Source organism: Oncorhynchus kisutch, linkage group LG25 (genome assembly GCF_002021735.2).
Source record: "Oncorhynchus kisutch isolate 150728-3 linkage group LG25, Okis_V2, whole genome shotgun sequence".
Classification (NCBI taxonomy): Eukaryota; Metazoa; Chordata; class Actinopteri; order Salmoniformes; family Salmonidae; genus Oncorhynchus; species Oncorhynchus kisutch.
In genome coordinates this window covers 32,299,416-32,318,585 of record NC_034198.2, presented here as the reverse complement: position 1 = coordinate 32,318,585, position 19,170 = coordinate 32,299,416, and the positions used below count along the sequence as shown (strand labels likewise).

General features: G+C 42.9%; 2 protein-coding genes and 1 pseudogene across 3 annotated transcripts; all 3 read left to right on the top strand.

The window, feature by feature from the left end:
• The first annotated feature begins 339 nt into the window (after positions 1-339).
• On the top strand, positions 340-14,928 carry LOC116357442 (nuclear factor 7, brain-like). 2 transcript variants are annotated; one of them, XM_031804678.1, is made up of 7 exons: positions 340-610; positions 10,920-11,337; positions 12,312-12,407; positions 12,528-12,758; positions 12,854-12,876; positions 12,962-13,080; positions 13,207-14,928. In XM_031804678.1, exons 2-7 carry the CDS (start codon positions 10,933-10,935, stop codon positions 13,764-13,766), a joined length of 1,434 nt encoding a protein of 477 aa, XP_031660538.1. In that variant the 5' UTR covers positions 340-610; positions 10,920-10,932; the 3' UTR covers positions 13,767-14,928. The 2 variants fall into 2 exon arrangements, with proteins under 2 accessions (XP_031660538.1, XP_031660537.1); XM_031804677.1 differs by lacking the exon at positions 340-610 and adding an exon at positions 10,674-10,795 and having other exon boundaries at positions 10,907-11,337; positions 13,207-14,002.
• On the top strand, positions 595-4,621 carry LOC116357444 (tripartite motif-containing protein 35-like; annotated as a pseudogene).
• On the top strand, positions 7,933-9,944 carry LOC116357445 (exportin-5-like). The gene is made up of 4 exons (XM_031804682.1): positions 7,933-8,036; positions 8,955-9,012; positions 9,176-9,258; positions 9,529-9,944. Exons 2-4 carry the CDS (start codon positions 8,997-8,999, stop codon positions 9,679-9,681), a joined length of 252 nt encoding a protein of 83 aa, XP_031660542.1. The 5' UTR covers positions 7,933-8,036; positions 8,955-8,996; the 3' UTR covers positions 9,682-9,944.
• Positions 14,929-19,170: the final 4,242 nt, after the last annotated feature.

The following is a 19,170-nucleotide window of genomic DNA, read 5'->3' as shown; positions in this document are numbered from 1 at the left end:
ATACATGTGAAAATATCTACAAGCCTCAATCAGGGGACAAACTATTTAAAATTGTAGTGTTTTTTCTATTTTGCTGTTTTTAGACAAAAGTAGACTAGAAAGTCAATTTAAATGGTTGATTTTACCATTTGCTGTGTTATGCAATGGTCTACAAATATAAGGATTATTTAGAAAATGTTCTAGCCGTGTTGTAAACATTTTTTATTTACAGTTAGAGAGAATAAAACATACAGGACAAAAGTGCTCAGTGTCTAAATCCACTGTCATTGGTCCTGTTTGTACTTGGGTGCATGTTAAATATTCAAACGGGATGTGAGGATATTGAAACTCCACCCCCGAGTCACATGATGACTAAAGTTCATGTCAGTGCTGTGACTTTAATAACTCTCCAGGACTCACGTCTGTCTGACACGCAACAACACTGGGATTTTATTTAGATAGTTCTGGAATATCAGGCTGTTAAACCAACCAATACAAGGTAATATCATCAAGATGGTGAACTTTACATGCACCTTCACTTGCTTTGAATAACGTGTCCCTTCAAGAGAGGACGTTTTTAAAAGTGAAAGTGAAAGTAACTTTCAGATCTCATACCAGGACAAGGAGTGACATCGTGTGAGAAAATGGCTTCTAGTTTGTCTCTCCCAGAGGAGGATTTCTCCTGTACGGTGTGCCTTGACATCTTTAAGGATCCTGTCATGTTGTCATGCAGCCACAGCTTCTGCCAAGCCTGTCTAAAGGAATGCTGGAAAGACAAGGAATCTCGGGAATGTCCACTTTGCAGGAGACGATCGTCTAAGGATCATCCCCTTGCAAACCTTTCTCTAAAGAACCTGTGTGAGGCCTTACGGGAAAGGAGACAGACCGATCCAACCACAGGGTCCAAGGTGTTCTGCAGTCAACACAGTGAGAAACTCTGTTCTGTCTGTTCTGTCTGGAGGATAAAGAGCCCATCTGTTTGGTGTGTCAGGTCTCAAGGAAACATGAAGATCATGACTGTATCCCTGTAGATGAGGCTGTACAGGATCACAAGGTAGGAGGAAGATTCTGATAGAAAATATGTGATACAGCAATACTCAAACAATGAACATGAAGTTATCAATGTTTTATTAATGAGTCTGACTCATTTAGATAATAGATGTTCTACACATTGTGTTGACTGAATAATTGTGAATTTCAGATTCTGATACATTATAAATCACTGTTTGGTATGAAATTGAAGTGTTTGAGATCCTGAGTGAAAACGTATAGTGTATCTCTGACCATGAAACTTAAAACAAATGACTCTGCAGTGATAGAGATAAACTGTACAGTTACAGGTTTACTTTCATTGTCATGAATGAAAGATGAATCTTTCCCTGGAGGCAGAACTGAGTGATTTCCACTAGATGAGCCAGCTGCAATGGCAAAATTGTTTTAAAAATGAATTAAAACAAACATTTGCTTTTTGGTCTTAGTTTGAGGTTAAGGTTAGACATTATAGTCAGCAGTGTGGTTAAGGTTAGTCATTATAGTCAGCAGTGTGGTTAAGGTTAGACATTAGAGTAATCAGTGTGGTTAAGGTTAGACATTAGAGTAATCAGTGTGGTTAAGGTTAGGCATTAGAGTAATCAGTGTGGTTAAGGTTAGACATTAGAGTAATCAGTGTGGTTAAGGTTAGACATTAGAGTAATCAGTGTGGTTAAATCAAATCAAATCAAATGTATTTATATAGCCCTTCGTACATCAGCTGATATCTCAAAGTGCTGTACAGAAACCCAGCCTAAAACCCCAAACAGCAAGCAATGCAGGTGTAGAAGCACGGTGGCTAGGAAAAACTCCCTAGAAAGGCCAATACCTAGGAAGAAACCTAGAGAGGAACCAGGCTATGTGGGGTGGCCAGTCCTCTTCTGGCTGTGCCGGGTGGAGATTATAACAGAACATGGCCAAGATGTTCAAATGTTCATAAATGACCAGCATGGTCGAATAATAATAAGGCAGAACAGTTGAAACTGGAGCAGCAGGACAGTCAGGTGGAAGTTGAAACTGGAGCAGCAGCATGGCCAGGTGGACTGGGGACAGCAAGGAGTCATCATGTCAGGTAGTCCTGGGGCATGGTCCTAGGGCTCAGGTCAGTTGAAACTGGAACAGCAGCATGGCCAGGTGGACTGGGGACAGCAAGGAGTCATCATGTCAGGTAGTCCTGGGGCATGGTCCTAGGGCTCAGGTCCTCCGAGAGAGAGAAAGAAAGAGAGAAGGAGAGAATTAGAGAACGCACACTTAGATTCACACAGGACACCGAATAGGACAGGAGAAGTACTCCAGATATAACAAACTGACCCCAGCCCCCCGACACATAAACTACTGCAGCATAAATACTGGAGGCTGAGACAGGAGGGGTCAGGAGACACTGTGGCCCCATCCGAGGATAGGTTAGACATTAGAGTAATCAGTGTGGTTAAGGTTAGGGTTAGGTTTAAAATCAGATTTTATGACGTTGTGGCTGTGCCAGCTAGTGACCACTCCGTAGAGCTGCCTCCAGAACACGATTCATGACATAAAAACGTTAAGTTGCAGTGAAGACACGTTCTCTCCTATAAAGAGAGTCCAGAGGTTGTCTCCTCAGTGAGGTTCTGTCTCATTCCAGGAGGAACTCCAGACTGACCTGAAGCCCTTACAGGAGAAGCTGAAGATCTTTAATAAAGTTAAACAAACCTGTGATCAAACTGCAGTGCACATTAAGGTTCGTATAAATTATGTAAAGTTACAATAGTACAAGATGTATTGTTTCAATTGTAGCCTACATGTAGGATTTAATTCTGATAATAATTGTAGAATGATGTATTCTTCTCACTGTCTCCAGAGCCAGGCCCAGCACACAGAGAAGCAGATTAAGGCGGAGTTTGAGAGACTTCACCAGTTTCTACGAGAGGAAGAGGAGGCCAGGATAGCTGCTCTGAAAGAGGAAGAGAAGCAGAAGAGTCAGAAGATGAAGGAGAAGATTGAGCAGATGAACAGAGAGATATCATCACTTTCAGACACAATCAGAGCCATAGAGGGGGAGCTGAAAGATGAAGACATCTCATTCCTGCAGGTAAGGACGGCTCTCTCTCAGACATACATTATAAATGAACTCAAAGATGTATAGATAAATCAATAATATTGATGACTATATACTCTACTTTCCAGAACTTCAGGACCACGAAGAAAAGGTAAGTGATCTGCTTCTCATCTCTCTTCTCTGTGGTTGTGAACCCAACCCCACAGACAGTCTGACTCCTGAATGTTATTCCAGAGCCCAGTGCACAATGCCAGATCCACAGCTGGTGTCAGGGGGGCTGATAGATGTGGCCAAACACCTGGGAAACCTGAAGTTCAGAGTCTGGGAGAAGATGAAGGAGATCATCAAACACAGTGAGTACTGGATAGGAGAGGACATGATCTAGAATAATGTAAGATAGATTTAATTAAGTAGTCTGTTTGAAGTAGTATTGTTAGTGTATATGAAAAGAGACTACATGGTATAATGTGTGGAATATCTCTTTGTTCTGAAGCTCCTGTGATTCTGGATCCCAACACTGCATCCTCCTGGCTCTGTCTGTCTGATGATCTGACCAGTGTGAGTCAAACTGACCCAGAGCAGCAGGTCCCTGACAGCCCTGAGAGATTCATGAAGTATGCAGATATTCTGGGCTCTAAGGGGTTCAGCTCAGGTAAACACAGCTGGGAGGTGGAGGTGGGGGATCATCCTGACTGGATTATGGGCGTGGCTAAAGAGTCAGTTGACAGGAAGGGGGAGCGGCATGCATCACCAAAGAATGGAGTCTGGGCTATACGGCAGGATAGTGGTAAGTATGCTAATGGAAAGGGAGAGACCCTCCTCCTGAAGAAGAAACCCCAGAGGATCAGAGTTCAGCCCGACTACGACCAGGGGGAGGTGTCCTTCTACGACTCCATAGACATGACACTCATCTACACTTATAAAGACACATTCACTGAGACTCTCTACCCGTACTTCTATATTGATTCAGCTGGTGATGTGAAAAGCACTGGTGTTCAGATCTGCCAATCAGAGGTGTCTCTGACAGTGATGTCATCCCAATGAGGTTGTGTGTGTGTTGTTGTTGTGGGTGAAATTACTAGATTATAATGGTTATCAAATGGTTGTTTTCTGGAGTAGAATGGTGTTTTAGAACTCTCGTCTGTGTGTGTTCTTCTGAGTTGGACCTCTGGGACTTAATGCTGACCGTAGATTTACCATCCATTCATGTGAGGGAGATTGCTCCGGTTTGACTGGAAGGTACCAGGGATAGATGGCTCGGGTATAGATACTTATGAGAGGAACCCTGTTTTGGGGACCAGACCCTGGTTTACTCACAATGAGAACAGTCTTTACAGCAGATACTGTCTGCTGTTAATTATTAATACATTTAATATGAATCCAAACCTTGTGACACATTCCACACATCTGTTGTTTATCATGTAGACTAAGGGGGTGTATCTTTGCTATAAAAGGTCTTTGTATCCTTTGTCTCAGGGCTCTCAACCCAACAGTCACCATGTTGGGTCGACCAGCCATCGTTATTGCTCTGTGCTTTCGTTATTACAAGTTTATAATAAAGTAATATCCTTATTGATGATAGACCTTGTCGCTCTTCATTATTGATTAGAATTTCCACTACATTGTGTGTGTGTGTGTGTGTGTGTGTGTACCTTATCAGCAACTTGTAGCCTTTCCCCACAAATGTTCTGTCCCCCTCCTGGGCTCACCATCTAGTCAGTGAGGAAGTAAGATGGGCAGGGCAGTAACTACATATGAGGACATCTCCAGTAGGTCCAGACCTCTGTTATGTTTTCTAATGAAACACTCAGTCAGGGTCTCAACTTACTAAACAAATGCAGTAAATGTATAGTAATGTAAAATGACCTACAACATCTGACACCCCTCCTCCCTGCCCTGACCTCTGGGGGGCCCCATTGATTCTGTTAGTCACTCTCACTCAGATTATCATTAGTAACGTGACATAAGTCATAACAACATGTGTAGATCAACTGAAAGGGCAGCAGTAGACTGGTGACTCCAGGAACAAGAAACACATTGGACAGAGAGGAGAAAGAGAACATCAGCTTTAGTGGTCAGTACTATACACCACTACACCTCTACATAGATAACCCTGTGTGTAGAGGGGTCAGTACTATACACCTCTACATAGATAACCCTGTGTGTAGAGGGGTCAGTATTATACACCACTACACCTCTACATAGATAACCCTGTGTGTAGAGGGGTCAGTACTATACACCCCTTGATAGATAACCCTGTGTGTAGAGGGGTCAGTATTATACACCACTACACCTCTACATAGATAACCCTGTGTGTAGAGGGGTCAGTACTATACACCACTACACCTCTCCATAGATAACCCTGTGTGTAGAGGGGTCAGTACTATACACCTCTCCATAGATAACCCTGTGTGTAGAGGGGTCAGTATTATACACCACTACACCTCTCCATAGATAACCCTGTGTGTAGAGGGGTCAGTACTATACACCTCTCCATAGATAACCCTGTGTGTAGAGGGGTCAGTACTATACACCTCTCCATAGATAACCCTGTGTGTAGAGGGGTCAGTACTATACACCTCTCCATAGATAACCCTGTGTGTAGAGGGGTCAGTACTATACACCTCTCCATAGATAACCCTGTGTGTAGAGGGGTCAGTACTATACACCTCTCCATAGATAACACTGTGTGTAGAGGGTTCAGTACTATACAAAACTACACCTCTCCATAGATAACCCTATGTGTAGAGGGGTCAGATCTATACACCACTATACCTCTCCATAGATAACACTGTGTGTAGAGGGGTCAGTACTATACACCTCTCCATAGATAACCCTGTGTGTAGAGGGGTCAGTACTATAAACTACTACACCTCTCCATAGATAACCCTGTGTGTAGAGGGGTCAGTACTATAAACCTATCCATAGATAACCCTGTGTGTAGAGGGGTCAGTACTATAAACTACTACACCTCTCCATAGATAACCCTGTGTGTAGAGGGGTCAGTACTATAAACTACTACACCTCTCCATAGATAACCCTGTGTGTAGAGGGGTCAGTACTATACACCTCCCCATATATAACCCTGTGTGTAGAGGGGTCAGTGCTATACACCTCTCCATAGATAACCCTGTGTGTAGAGGGGTCAGTACTATACACCTCTCCATAGATAACCCTGTGTGTAGAGGGGTCAGTACTGTATACCTCTCCATAGATAACCCTGTGTGTAGAGGGGTCAGTACTATACACCTATCCATAGATAACCCTGTGTGTAGAGGGGTCAGTCCTATAAACTACTACACCTCTCCATAGATAACCCTGTGTGTAGAGGGGTCAGTACTATACACCTCTCCATAGATAACCCTGTGTGTAGAGGAGTCAGTACTATACACCTCTCCATAGATAACCCTGTGTGTAGAGGGGTCAGTACTATACACCTCTCCATAGATAACCCTGTGTGTAGGGGGGTCAGTACTATACACCTCTACATAGATAACCCTGTGTGTAGAGGGGTCAGTACTATACACCTCTCCATAGATAACCCTGTGTGTAGAGGGGTCAGTACTGTATACCACTACACCTCTCCATAGATAACCCTGTGAGTAGAGGGGTCAGTACTGTGTGTGTGTGTGTGTGTGTGTGTGTGTATGTGTGTGTGTGTGTGTGTGTGTGTGTGTGTGTGTGTGTGTGTGTGTGTGTGTGTGTGTGTGTGTGTGTGTGTGTGTGTGTGTGTGTGTGTGTGTGTGTGTGTGTGTGTGTGTTTTGGTGTGTGTAAAGGCCAGAGGAGGCTTCTCATGACAGATGTTTGGTCTAGATTCCTATCTTTTGCTGATGAAGTCAATTTGAGGACCTTGGCTTCATTCTCAGCTGTCAGATGGAATTATTTTAAGATGGTCAAACTATGGATCATTTAACTATTTGATTTATAATGACATTTAAAAAATATTTCTCTTACCGGTGGGGTCACATTAGTTTGTTGCCTAAACGGTTTGGACGCTACATGCAGAAGTTGCCATATCCACGGTTCAGACTTCAGACGAGTCCCCTGACAAAACGGAGACCACCATCGTGTCTCTCTTCTCTCTCTCTTTCTGCATATTGCTCCTCTCTCTATGGGACAGCTTTGTCTCTTCATACATCCTCTCTCTCACTCTCTGTATCCCTACGACTCTCTGTCCTCTACATCCCTCTCTTCTCTCCTGCATCCTGTATCCTGGCCTGTGACTCTCACAGCTGTCACTTCCATATGCTGTGGAATCTGGTTATGCTGACACTCTCAACTAGACCTCTAGTTACCTGCCTGTTATACTTTGGGGTGGCAGGTGGTTAGAGTGTTAGATTAGTAAACGGAAGGTTGTAAGAGCAAATCCCTGAGTTGACAAGGTAAACATCTGTTGTTCTGCTCCTGAAAAAGGCAGTTAACCCACTGGTCCTAGGACATCATTGAAAATAATAATTTATTCTTAACTGACTTGCCAGGTTAAATAAAGGTCAAATTAAATAAATAAAAATACAGTCCCTGGTTGAATTTACAGGGACATTTAACCAACAGAGTTAACAGAATGATCAACCATTAAACTGTGTTTGGAGGCAACAGACTGACAGGCAGATGGACAGACGTGACACAGTACTGGTTTTAAGGTTGAAGGTTGGGGGTCTGCTCTGTTCATTTGTTTCTAATGAGGATCAGTGTTCATTAAGGATGTTACGGATACAAGTATCCTGTGTGCATCCTGTGAGTGTGTTTCTTTTCTCTTCTTCTCCCCTCACAGGTGAATATCATCACTTCCCAATCAGTCACCAATCAGAAGAAACACCTCCTCCTGTTTCCTACCCAATCACCGTTCCTTTCCCTTGGTTTAAAAACCCTGTCAGTTGTTTGCTGTGGAGCTCAATCTCTCTGTAAAAGCCATGTCAGTAGGTCTCTGTTTCACACTCGCTTTATGTATTGACCTCTCTTTTGTTTGAGCAACTACATAGCACTTTGTCCTCACCTGTGAGTATTGTTTTTGGTTATGGTGTTTGTTTGCTGGTGGGAAAAGGGGGAACCAAGATAAGTCGCCCATGGGCATACACTACCCGTAGGTAAACTTAGTTAAATACACTAGTTAGAACTGGGCGGACCACCCACTGTATTTTTGGTTAGTTAGCTGTTGTTGAACTGGGCTAGTCTAGCTTAGGGGTGTTTTTGAATACTTATTGTTTCTTTCCTTTGGTCCAGCTCAGCCCCTTTTCCTGCTTCCCCCCCCCCCCCATTACTGTGTGTTCATTAATAAACCCTGAGTTTGACGGTAGATTTAAGTTGTCGTGGTTGTTTCGTTCTCACTTTTTACTTTTTCACTATAATTTGCATGAGTTATGTTACGGGTCTCGTTACCATCCCCCCCCTAGACTGTCGGGGCAAAAGGGATTCGTAACAGGAAAACAGTTGTTACTGAAATGAGCAGCTTGTCCCCACAGTGAGGATCTCTGAGCTCTACCTCCATCACTGTGTCCTGTCCTGCAGCCCAAACAGGTCCACAACAAATGGCTCTGCAGCTACAATCACTGCTTCTCTGGCTCTCTACCCAACACATAGGAGTGTGTGTGTTTCTTAAATGCACCATGTGTGTTAGCATGTGGATTCATGTGCACATTTGTGTAGCTGTTTATATGTACTGTATATGTACATATGAACATGTGTGTTGTCATCTGTTCTTGTGTGAGCATCAGGTGAGTGTGTTTGATTTGAATCCATCCCACTCTCAGATTCCAGTTCTGGTAATAATAATTATGCTCAATTCAAACAAGGTCTTTCAACATCCAATCTGCTTTCCTTCCCTCCTCATCTGTCTAGTCCTGGGAACTCAACAGGAGGCAGGAATAAATATAATGACTTTTTCACTGTTTATTCTTCTCTGCTGCTGAGATATAGAGTTGTGGACCAGTGCTGTGTGAGACCGGTGATGTGTATGAAATGGGCTCCCCCAAAGGTATACTGAACCAGGAAGTATTTACAGGTGGCCACTGCGCCTAGATGAGCTAAGGAAAGATTAGTCAACGATGTCATCAGTCTTCAAGATTCTCCAGGAAGTGTGTTGGAACTAGGAACCAATCTTTAATAGAAATAAATGCAACCCTCACTCCACTTCTCAGTGCTGGAGCCCAGCTCTGCCCACAAGGTGGGAGAGAAGAAGATGAAGGACCAGTTCAAGAAGCTCATCACTGGCACTGTGGGGGTAATACAACCTCCCACCACTAGATGGGGGTGTTCTTCAACTTATGTTTTCTGCAAAGAAGACCTAGAATTATTTAATAACAAAATAATGTCTGAAATGTGACTGTTGAAATGGATATTACTTACAGGATATAAGTTACACTTATATTAGTAAATGCTGGCAGTATTTTTCGTATAAATTGAATTACATAGGTCCTGTACACTCAAATGTAATGAGACAACCATTCAATCCAGACAGATTGTAACTGTATTTGATCTCTCCTCTCCACAGAAAGCTCTGGGCCAGCAGTTTAAAAAGGAGGTACATATCAGAAATCTCCCATCTCTCTTAAAGAAGCCCAAGCTGGAGAAAAGGGACATTGTGGAGCCCAGTGAGACTGGATCTCTAGCAGCTCTCTTCTCCCCAACACAGGACAACATCTAGGAGAACATAACAGCACAGAGAGGCTCTCAGACTGGACTAACACACACACACACACACTTTCTACCCTCCCCAGTGGAATTTTACTCCTGAAGGATTGGTTCATCAAGGGTACAACGTCTCTATCCTATTGGTCAACAGTAGGATTAATGGACTCTACAAACTGTGGACAAAGAGAATCAGAATATTCTGTTATGGACTGAACCCTGCTTACTGGTCATACATATTTATCCAAATAATGTGTCTGTCTGCCTTGATCGAGAAAATGGGACAATGTGTCTGAAGATGATGGTTATTGTCCTTCAAGAGGACATGACTGTTGCCATAAACCCTGAAGGTTTAAATGGTAACAACGAACTGCATTTACACAGCTCATATCGTCACTAGTACTAGGAGATAGGCAGCAACTACTGTAACTCAAGTTTATGTGCTGCCTACCTGTCTGTTTCCCATTAATTTGGTTTTGAGACCTGCCCATTTCTCCAAATGCTCCAAATGAAATACACTGAAGATGCCATAAAAACATTGACTCTCCAAGTTACATAAACAAGCAGACAAAGATTTTTCTTTTAAATGACCCTTATAAATCTCCTCACCCTGTCAATGATGGATAGTTCTTTCACTTGACCATGTTTTATTCATTCACTCAATATTAAGGCAAAAACTATCTGTACTTGTTCAGAGAACAAATATTTAAGACACTCGTACTGTTTAGACTTTTCTGCTTTTAAATAAAAAAGACTTTTAAGTCAATTGAAATGGCAGATGTTATAATTTATGTTATAACATGGATTAGAAATATAAAGATGATTTTAGTAATGTTGTTGATGGTAAAGCTGTGCAGGTCAATAATACTAGTTTACAGAGAGAATTAAACATACAGGACAGAAGTCCTCTGTCATTGGCCCTGTTTGTTCTTGGGTGCAGGTTAAATATTCAAACAGGTATTCCCAGGTTCACAGTAAACTCCACCCCCGAGTCACATGATGACTAAAGTTCATGTCAGTGCTGTGACTTTAATAACTCTCCAGGACTCACGTCTGTCTGACACGCAACAACACTGGGATTTTATTTAGATAGTTCTGGAATATCAGGCTGTTAAACCAACCAATACAAGGTCATATCATCAAGACGGTGAACTTTACATTCAGCTTAATTTACATTTGAATGTGTCCGTTTAAGAGATTAATTTGTTAAAAGTGAAAGTAACTTTCACATCTCATACCAGGACAGGGAGTGACATCGTGTGAGAAAATGGCTTCTAGTTTGTCTCTCCCAGAGGAGGATTTCTCCTGTACGGTGTGCCTTGACATCTTTAAGGATCCTGTCATGTTGTCATGCAGCCACAGCTTCTGCCAAGCCTGTCTAAAGGAATGCTGGAAAGACAAGGAATCTCGGGAATGTCCAGTTTGCAGGAGACGATCGTCTAAGGATCATCCCCATACAAACCTTTCTCTAAAGAACCTGTGTGAGGCCTTACGGGAAAGGAGACAGACAGATCCAACCACAGGGTCCAAGGTGCTCTGCAGTCAACACAGTGAGAAACTCAGTCTGTTCTGTCTGGAGGATAAAGAGCCCATCTGTTTGGTGTGTCAGGTCTCAAGGAAACATAAAGATCATGACTGTATCCCTGTAGATGAGGCTGTACAGGATCACAAGGTAGGAGGAAGATTCTGATAGAAAATATGTGATACAGCAATACTCAAACAATGAACATGAAGTTATCAATGTTTTATTAATGAGTCTGACTCATTTAGATAATAGATGTTCTACACATTGTGTTGACTGAATAATTGTGAATTTCAGATTCTGATACATTATAAATCACTGTTTGGTATGAAATTGAAGTGTTTGAGATCCTGAGTGAAAACGTATAGTGTATCTCTGACCATGAAACTTAAAACAAATGTCTCTGCAGTGATAGAGATAAACTGTACAGTTACAGGTTTACTTTCATTGTCATGAATGAAATATTAATCTTTCCCTGGAGGCAGAACTGAGTGATTTCCACTAGATGAGCCAGCTGCAATGGCAAAATTGTTTCAAAAATGAATTTAAACAAACATTTGCTTTTTGGTTTATATAGTTATATATATTATAGTTAGCAGTGTGGTTAAGGTTAGACATTAGAGTAATCAGTGTGGTTAAGGTTAGACATTAGAGTAATCAGTGTGGTTAAGGTTAGACATTAGAGTAATCAGTGTGGTTAAGGTTAGACATTAGAGTAATCAGTGTGGTTAAGGTTAGACATTAGAGTAATCAGTGTGGTTAAGGTTAGGCATTAGAATAATCAGTGTGGTTAAGGTTAGACATTAGAGTAATCAGTGTGGTTAAGGTTAGGCATTAGAATAATCAGTGTGGTTAAGGTTAGACATTAGAGTAATCAGTGTGGTTAAGGTTAGGCATTAGAATAATCAGTGTGGTTAAGGTTAGACATTAGAGTAATCAGTGTGGTTAAGGTTAGGGTTAGGTTTAAAATCAGATTTTATGACGTTGTGGCTGTGCCAGCTAGTGACCACTCCGTAGAGCTGCCTCCAGAACACGATTCATGACATAAAAACGTTAAGTTGTTGTTCTCTCCTATAAAGAGAGTCCAGAGGTTGTCTCCTCAGTGAGGTTCTGTCTCATTCCAGGAGGAACTCCAGACTGACCTGAAGCCCTTACAGGAGAAGCTGAAGATCTTTAATAAAGTTAAACAAACCTGTGATCAAACTGCAGTGCACATTAAGGTTCGTATAAATTATGTAAAGTTACAATAGTACAAGATGTATTGTTTCAATTGTAGCCTACATGTAGGATTTAATTCTGATAATAATTGTAGAATGATGTATTCTTCTCACTGTCTCCAGAGCCAGGCCCAGCACACAGAGAAGCAGATTAAGAAGGAGTTTGAGAAACTTCACCAGTTTCTACGAGAGGAAGAGGAGGCCAGGATAGCTGCTCTGAAAGAGGAAGAGAAGCAGAAGAGTCAGAAGATGAAGGAGAAGATTGAGCAGATGAACAGAGAGATATCATCACTTTCAGACACAACCAGAGCCATAGAGGGGGAGCTGAAAGATGAAGACATCTCATTCCTGCAGGTAAGGACGGCTCTCTCTCTGACATACATTATAAATGAACTCAAAGATATATTGATGAATCAATGATATTGATGACTATACTCTCTACTTTCCAGAACTTCAAGACCACGAAGGAAAGGTAAGTGATCTGCTTCTCGTCTCTCTCTTCTCTGTGGTTGTGACCCCAACCCCACAGACATTCTGACTCCTGAATGTTATTCCAGAGCCCAGTGCACATTGCCAGATCTACAGCTGGTGTCAGGGGGGCTGATAGATGTGGCCAAACACCTGGGAAACCTTAAGTTCAGAGTCTGGGAGAAGATGAAGGAGATCATCAAACACAGTGAGTACTGGATAGGAGAGGACATGATCTAGAATAATGTAAAATAGATTTAATTAAGTAGTATTCTTAGTGTATATGAAAAGAGACTACATGGTATAATGTGTGGAATATCTCTTTGTTCTGAAGCTCCTGTGATTCTGGATCCCAACACTGCATCCTCCCGTCTCTCTCTGTCTGATGATCTGACCAGTGTGAGTCGAACTGGCCCAAAGCATCAGCTCCCTGACAACCCAGAGAGATTCATGAAGTATCAACATGTTCTGGGCTCTAAGGGGTTCAGCTCAGGTAAACACAGCTGGGAGGTGGAGGTGGGGGACCATCCTGACTGGAACCTGGGCATGGCTAAAGAGTCAGTTGACAGGAAGGGGGAGGTGAAAGCATCACCAAAGAATGGAGTCTGGGCTATACGGCTGAGGAGTGGTAAGTATAATAATGGAAAGGGAGGGACCCTCCTCCTGAAGAAGAAACCCCAGAGGATCAGAGTTCAGCTGGACTACGACCAGGGGGAGGTGTCCTTCTACGACTCCAAAGACATGACACTCATCTACACTTATAAAGACACATTCACTGAGACTCTCTACCCGTACTTCTCTATTGGATCAGCTGGTGATGCCAAAAGCACTGGTGATGCCAAAAGCACTGGTGTTCAGATCTGCCAATCAGAGGTGTCAGCCCATGTCAGTTAAACATTCTGTATTGGTTAATTAGTCTAGTTAATCTAGCCAGCTATCTAAACTAGTCATCATGACCGAATTACTAACCGTGCATGCAGGGTACGTGCCCAGGGGCCCTGACCTCCAGGGAGACCCAATTTATTATGTTCTGTAGAATTGCATGAAATTATGTGGAAAACGACAAAATAATTGTTCTGCAAACTCATATGTTTACTTTTTGTTAATAAAACTCTTGTTCTGCAAACAGATCCCTCTGTACATATTATATTTTTCATCGTGATGCTGAGTTGATGTTTGTTAATGTGGAGCAACTAATTGTGTTTGTAGAACAATTCTAAATGTAATACATTTAGGGCCATGACTAGGGTGGTTCCTGGTCCCATCTTAAGGAAAACCTCTGGGCCCAAGGTGTGGTTGGATCACGTCTTTAGGAAAACCTCTGGGCCCTAGATGTGGTTGGTTCACCAGTTAAGGAAAACCTCTGGGCCCTAGATGTGGTTGGTTCACCAGTTAAGGAAAACCTCTGGACCCTAAATGTGGCTGGGTTAAGGAAAACCTCTGGGCCCAAGGTGTGGTTGGGTCACGACTTTTGGAAAACCTCTGGGTTCTAGATGTGGTTGGTTCACCAGTTAAGGAAAACCTCTGGACCCTAAATGTGGTTGGGTTAAGGAAAAGCTCTGGGCCCTAGATGTGGTTGGTTCACCAGTTAAGGAAAACCTCTGGACCCTAAATGTGGCTGGGTTAAGGAAAAGCTCTGGGCCCTAGATGTGGTTGGTTCACCAGTTAAGGAAAACCTCTGGGCCCTAAATGTGGCTGGGTTAAGGAAAACCTCTGGGCCCTAAATGTGGCTGGGTTAAGGAAAACCTCATCTTCTAATATTAACTATTGACTTTAGTGTAAATGTGAATAACTTGAATCCTTGTCAGAATGTCCTTTTCTAGTGTCAACGTTTACCTGTCTATGTCCCTGACAGTGTCTGCAGCATTACAACATGAAACAAGGACATGATATTGATCTGACTATTGAGCTACAGAGCTCTGTGTTAAACTGTTGTCAGTGAATGTTCTACATGCTACTGGGTCGGGGAGGACACCATGTACAACACAACGTCTGTCATTATTGGTGCTGATGTGAAGATATGAAACAAACTGACATTAAAAGATCATCAAAGAAACATCTTTATTTCCTGTCGTTATTATTGGTTGTGTGAAATACTGATCATCAACAGAGGTCATGTATTAAACTGAGATAATGTTACAGGTTTACTTTCATTGTCATGAATGAAAGATGCACACCGGTGCTGTGTGTGTGCACGTTGTATGTGTGTGTGTGTGAGACCGGTGATGTGTGTGTGTGCACGTTGTATGTGTGTGTGTGAGACCGGTGATGTGTATGAAATGAGCTCCCCCAAAGGTATACTGAACCAGGAAGTATTTACAGGCGGCCGCTGGGCCTAGATGAGATAAGGAAAGATTAGTCAACGAAGTCATCAGTCTTCAAGATTCTCCAGGAAGTGTGTTGGAACTAGGAACCAATCTTTAATGGAACGAAATGCAACCCTCACTCCAATTCTCAGTGCTGGAGCCCAGCTTTGCCCACATGGTGGGAGAGACGAAGAGGAAGGACCAGTTCAAGAAGCTCATCACTGGCACTGTGGGGGTAATACAACCTCCCACCACTAGATAAGGGTGTTCTTCCACTTATATTTTCTGCAGAGAAGACCTAGAATTATTTAATAACAAAATAATGTCTGAAATGTGTCCATCGTGACTGTTGAAATGGATATTACTTATAGGGTATAAGTTATACTTTATTGGAAATTGCTGGCAGTATTTTTCATATAAATTGAATTAAATAGGTCCTGTACACTCAAATGTAATGAGACAACCATTCAATCCAGACAGATTGTAACTGTATTTGATCTCTCCTCTCCACAGAAAGATCTAGGCCAGCAGTTTAAAAAGGAGGTACATATCAGAAATCTCCCATCTCTCTTTAAGAAGCCCAAGCCTGGTTCCTATGTGAATCTCCCCCTCTCTCACTCTCTCTCTCTACCGCTCTCTCTCTCTTCTCTCTCTCTACTCTCTCTCTCTCTTCCTATCTCTCTCTCTCTCTACTCTCTCTCTCTACTCTCTCTCTCTCTCTACTGTCTCTCTACTCTCTCTCTCTCTCTCTCTCTACTCTCTCTCTCTCTCTACTCTCTCTCTCTCTCTACTCTCTCTCTCTCTCTCTCTCTCTCTCTCTCTCTCTCTCTACTCTCTCTCTCTGCATGCTGGGAGTGATTGGTGCATGCTGGGAATTGTTTGAGTGAAGGAGTGCGTGTGTTGTGGAGAGTTAGATATTCACAACTTTTTTTCGGTTTGCTATGCTCTGCTATGCTATGCTTCTGTGCATGATTAAGGTTATTATTTTTGTTGTTGTGGTAGAATTAAGTATTTTGTTTTTCGTATCTTAATTACCCTGATTTTGGCGGGGATGGCAGCCCGAATGGGGATGCCGTCCCTGTCACTTCGGCACGGCTTTAGGTGTGTTACTGAAGCTGCTGTCACGGTGGAGGAGTTTCTGGTCGCCGTAGGAGAGAAGGTGGGATATGAGAATATTGCTTATGCATCCCGGATGAATAAAGCTGTGGTGGTATTTCTTAAAGAAGAGTGTCTGGTAGATCCTATGGTTGAGCATGGTGTACTTCTTAAAGAAGAGTGTCTGGTTGATCGTATGGTTGAGCATGGTGTACTTCTTAAAGAAGAGTGTCTGGTTGATCGTATGGTTGAGCATGGTGTACTTCTTAAAGAAGAGTGTCTGGTTGATCGTATGGTTGAGCATGGTGTACTTCTTAAAGAAGAGTGTCTGGTTGATCGTATGGTTGAGCATGGTGTACTTCTTAAAGAAGAGTGTCTGGTTGATCGGATGGTTGAGCATGGTGTACTTCTTAAAGAAGAGTGTCTAGTTGATCGGATGGTTGAGCATGGTGTACTTCTTAAAGAAGAGTGTCTAGTTGATCGGATGGTTGAGCATGGCGTACTTCTTAAAGAAGAGTGTCTAGTAGATCGGATGGTTGAGCATGGTGTACTTCTTAAAGAAGAGTGTCTAGTAGATCAGATGGTTGAGCATGGCATACTTCTTAAAGAAGAGTGTCTAGTTGATCGTATGGTTGAGCATGGTGTACTTCTTAAAGAAGAGTGTCTAGTTGATCGTATGGTTGAGCATGGTGTACTTCTTAAAGAAGAGTGTCTAGTTGATCGGATGGTTGAGCATGGCGTACTTCTTAAAGAAGAGTGTCTAGTTGATCGGATGGTTGAGCATGGTGTACTTCTTAAAGAAGAGTGTCTAGTTGATCGTATGGTTGAGCATGGTGTACTTCTTAAAGGAGAGTGTCTAGTTGATCGTATGGTTGAGCATGGTGTACTTCTTAAAGAAGAGTGTCTAGTTGATCGTATGGTTGAGCATGGTGTACTTCTTAAAGAAGAGTGTCTAGTTGATCGTATGGTTGAGCATGGTGTACTTCTTAAAGAAGAGTGTCTAGTTGATCGGATGGTTGAGCATGGTGTACTTCTTAAAGAAGAGTGTCTAGTTGATCGTATGGTTGAGCATGGTGTACTTCTTAAAGAAGAGTGTCTAGTTGATCGGATGGTTGAGCATGGTGTACTTCTTAAAGAAGAGTGTCTAGTTGATCGGATGGTTGAGCATGGTGTACTTCTTAAAGAAGAGTGTCTAGTTGATCGGATGGTTGAGCATGGTGTACTTCTTAAAGGAATGTTTATTCAAGTTACGCCGCTTTTTTCTCCGTCAACAAGGGTAACGATTTCAAATGTACCACCGTTTATTCCTAATGAGCTATTGGAGCGTGAGTTATTGCGCTTTGGGAAGTTCGCCAGTTCAATTAAGGTTGTCCCGTTGGGTTGTAAACACCCGGCATTGAAACAGGTAATGTCATTTCGGCGACAGGTGTTTATGTTTTTGGACTCACCGGAGCAAACTTTAGAGTTATCGTTTAAAATCAAGTATGACAATAGATTGTATATGGCTTATGCTAGTATGGGTAGTCAACGGTGTTTTGAGGGTGGAGATGTTGGTCATAAACGACATGCTTGCCTGAAAAGGGAGAAGGCCGAGGGAGGGGCGCAGGTGGTCATCGTAACGCCAGGGCCCTCTGATGTAGAGAGAGGTGAGCTGACAGCGGTAGAGCAGCCACAAACACCTGTTGCTGAGGAACAAGTTATCCGTGTTGAGGGCACGGGGTTGCAACTTGTATTAGAGGGAAATGTTATGCTACAGAAAAGTATTGTTGTAGAAGGTAAGGATGTATCTGAAGAGCCAGTTCCTCAGACTGGTGAGCAGGTGCCCAGTACAAGTGCTGGTATAAAGGAGGGGGTTCAGGTGGAGCTAGGCTCCCAGGTAGTGGAGGAGATGCCCACTGCGAGTAACGGGGTACAGGAGGGGGTTCATGTGGAGCTAGGCTCCCAGGGAGTGGAGGAGATGCCCACTACGAGTGCTGGGGTTCATGTAGAGCTAGGCTCCCAGGTAGTGGAGGAGATGCCCACTACGAGTAATGAGGTACAGGAGGGTTTTAATGTGGAGCTAGGCTCCCAGGTAGTGGAGGAGATGCCTAATACGAGTGCTGGGGTTCATGTGGAGCTAGGCTCCCAGATAGTGGAGGAGATGCCCACTACGAGTGCTGGGGTTCATGTGGAGCTAGGCTCCCAGTTAGTGGAGAAGATGCCCACTATGAGTAGTGATGTTCAGGTGGGGCTAGTCTCCAAGGTAGTGGAGGAGATGCTTGGTACGAGTGATGAGGTGCAAGTGGGGAGTGTTGAAAGGGATGTGGTAGAGGGGAGTCAGTTGTCTGTGGTCTCAGCTGAGGAGGATCAAGAGAAGGATATGGATATCTCTTTAGATATGACAGCTGCTGGTGAGGACTCAGTTTATGATCTAGAGGAGGTAAATGAGTTTCTGGATCAGACTTTTGGGAAACCTGTCAAATTGGCAGATTATTTTGATGTTGATAAGTTTGTGAGGTCAGCTGTGATGTTACAGAAGACGGTGGGGTTAGACCAGCTGAGTGAGAAGAAGCGGTTTCGCTTGAGGAAATTTATTACTGCTGTTGCAGCAGCAAAAGGTGGTGGGAAACGTGTTCAGGTTAAGAGAAGAAAAAAAAATTATGATGATGATCATGCTTCATAGGGTGTCTTTTTTCTCGTTGGTTTCTCTGTGGTTTCTTCTGCTTTTCTTTTCTCTTTTCTACATGGAAGTACTAAGGGTAGGTTCTCTCAATGAATGGGGGAAGGGACAGGAATTAGAGGGCTTGGGTATTAGAAGTAATAAAACAGAAAAGGCTTAATGTAGTTTTCCTACAGGAGACACATAGCGATGAGGAAAATGAGGTTGACTGGGGTATGTGGTATGGAGGGGCAGCATG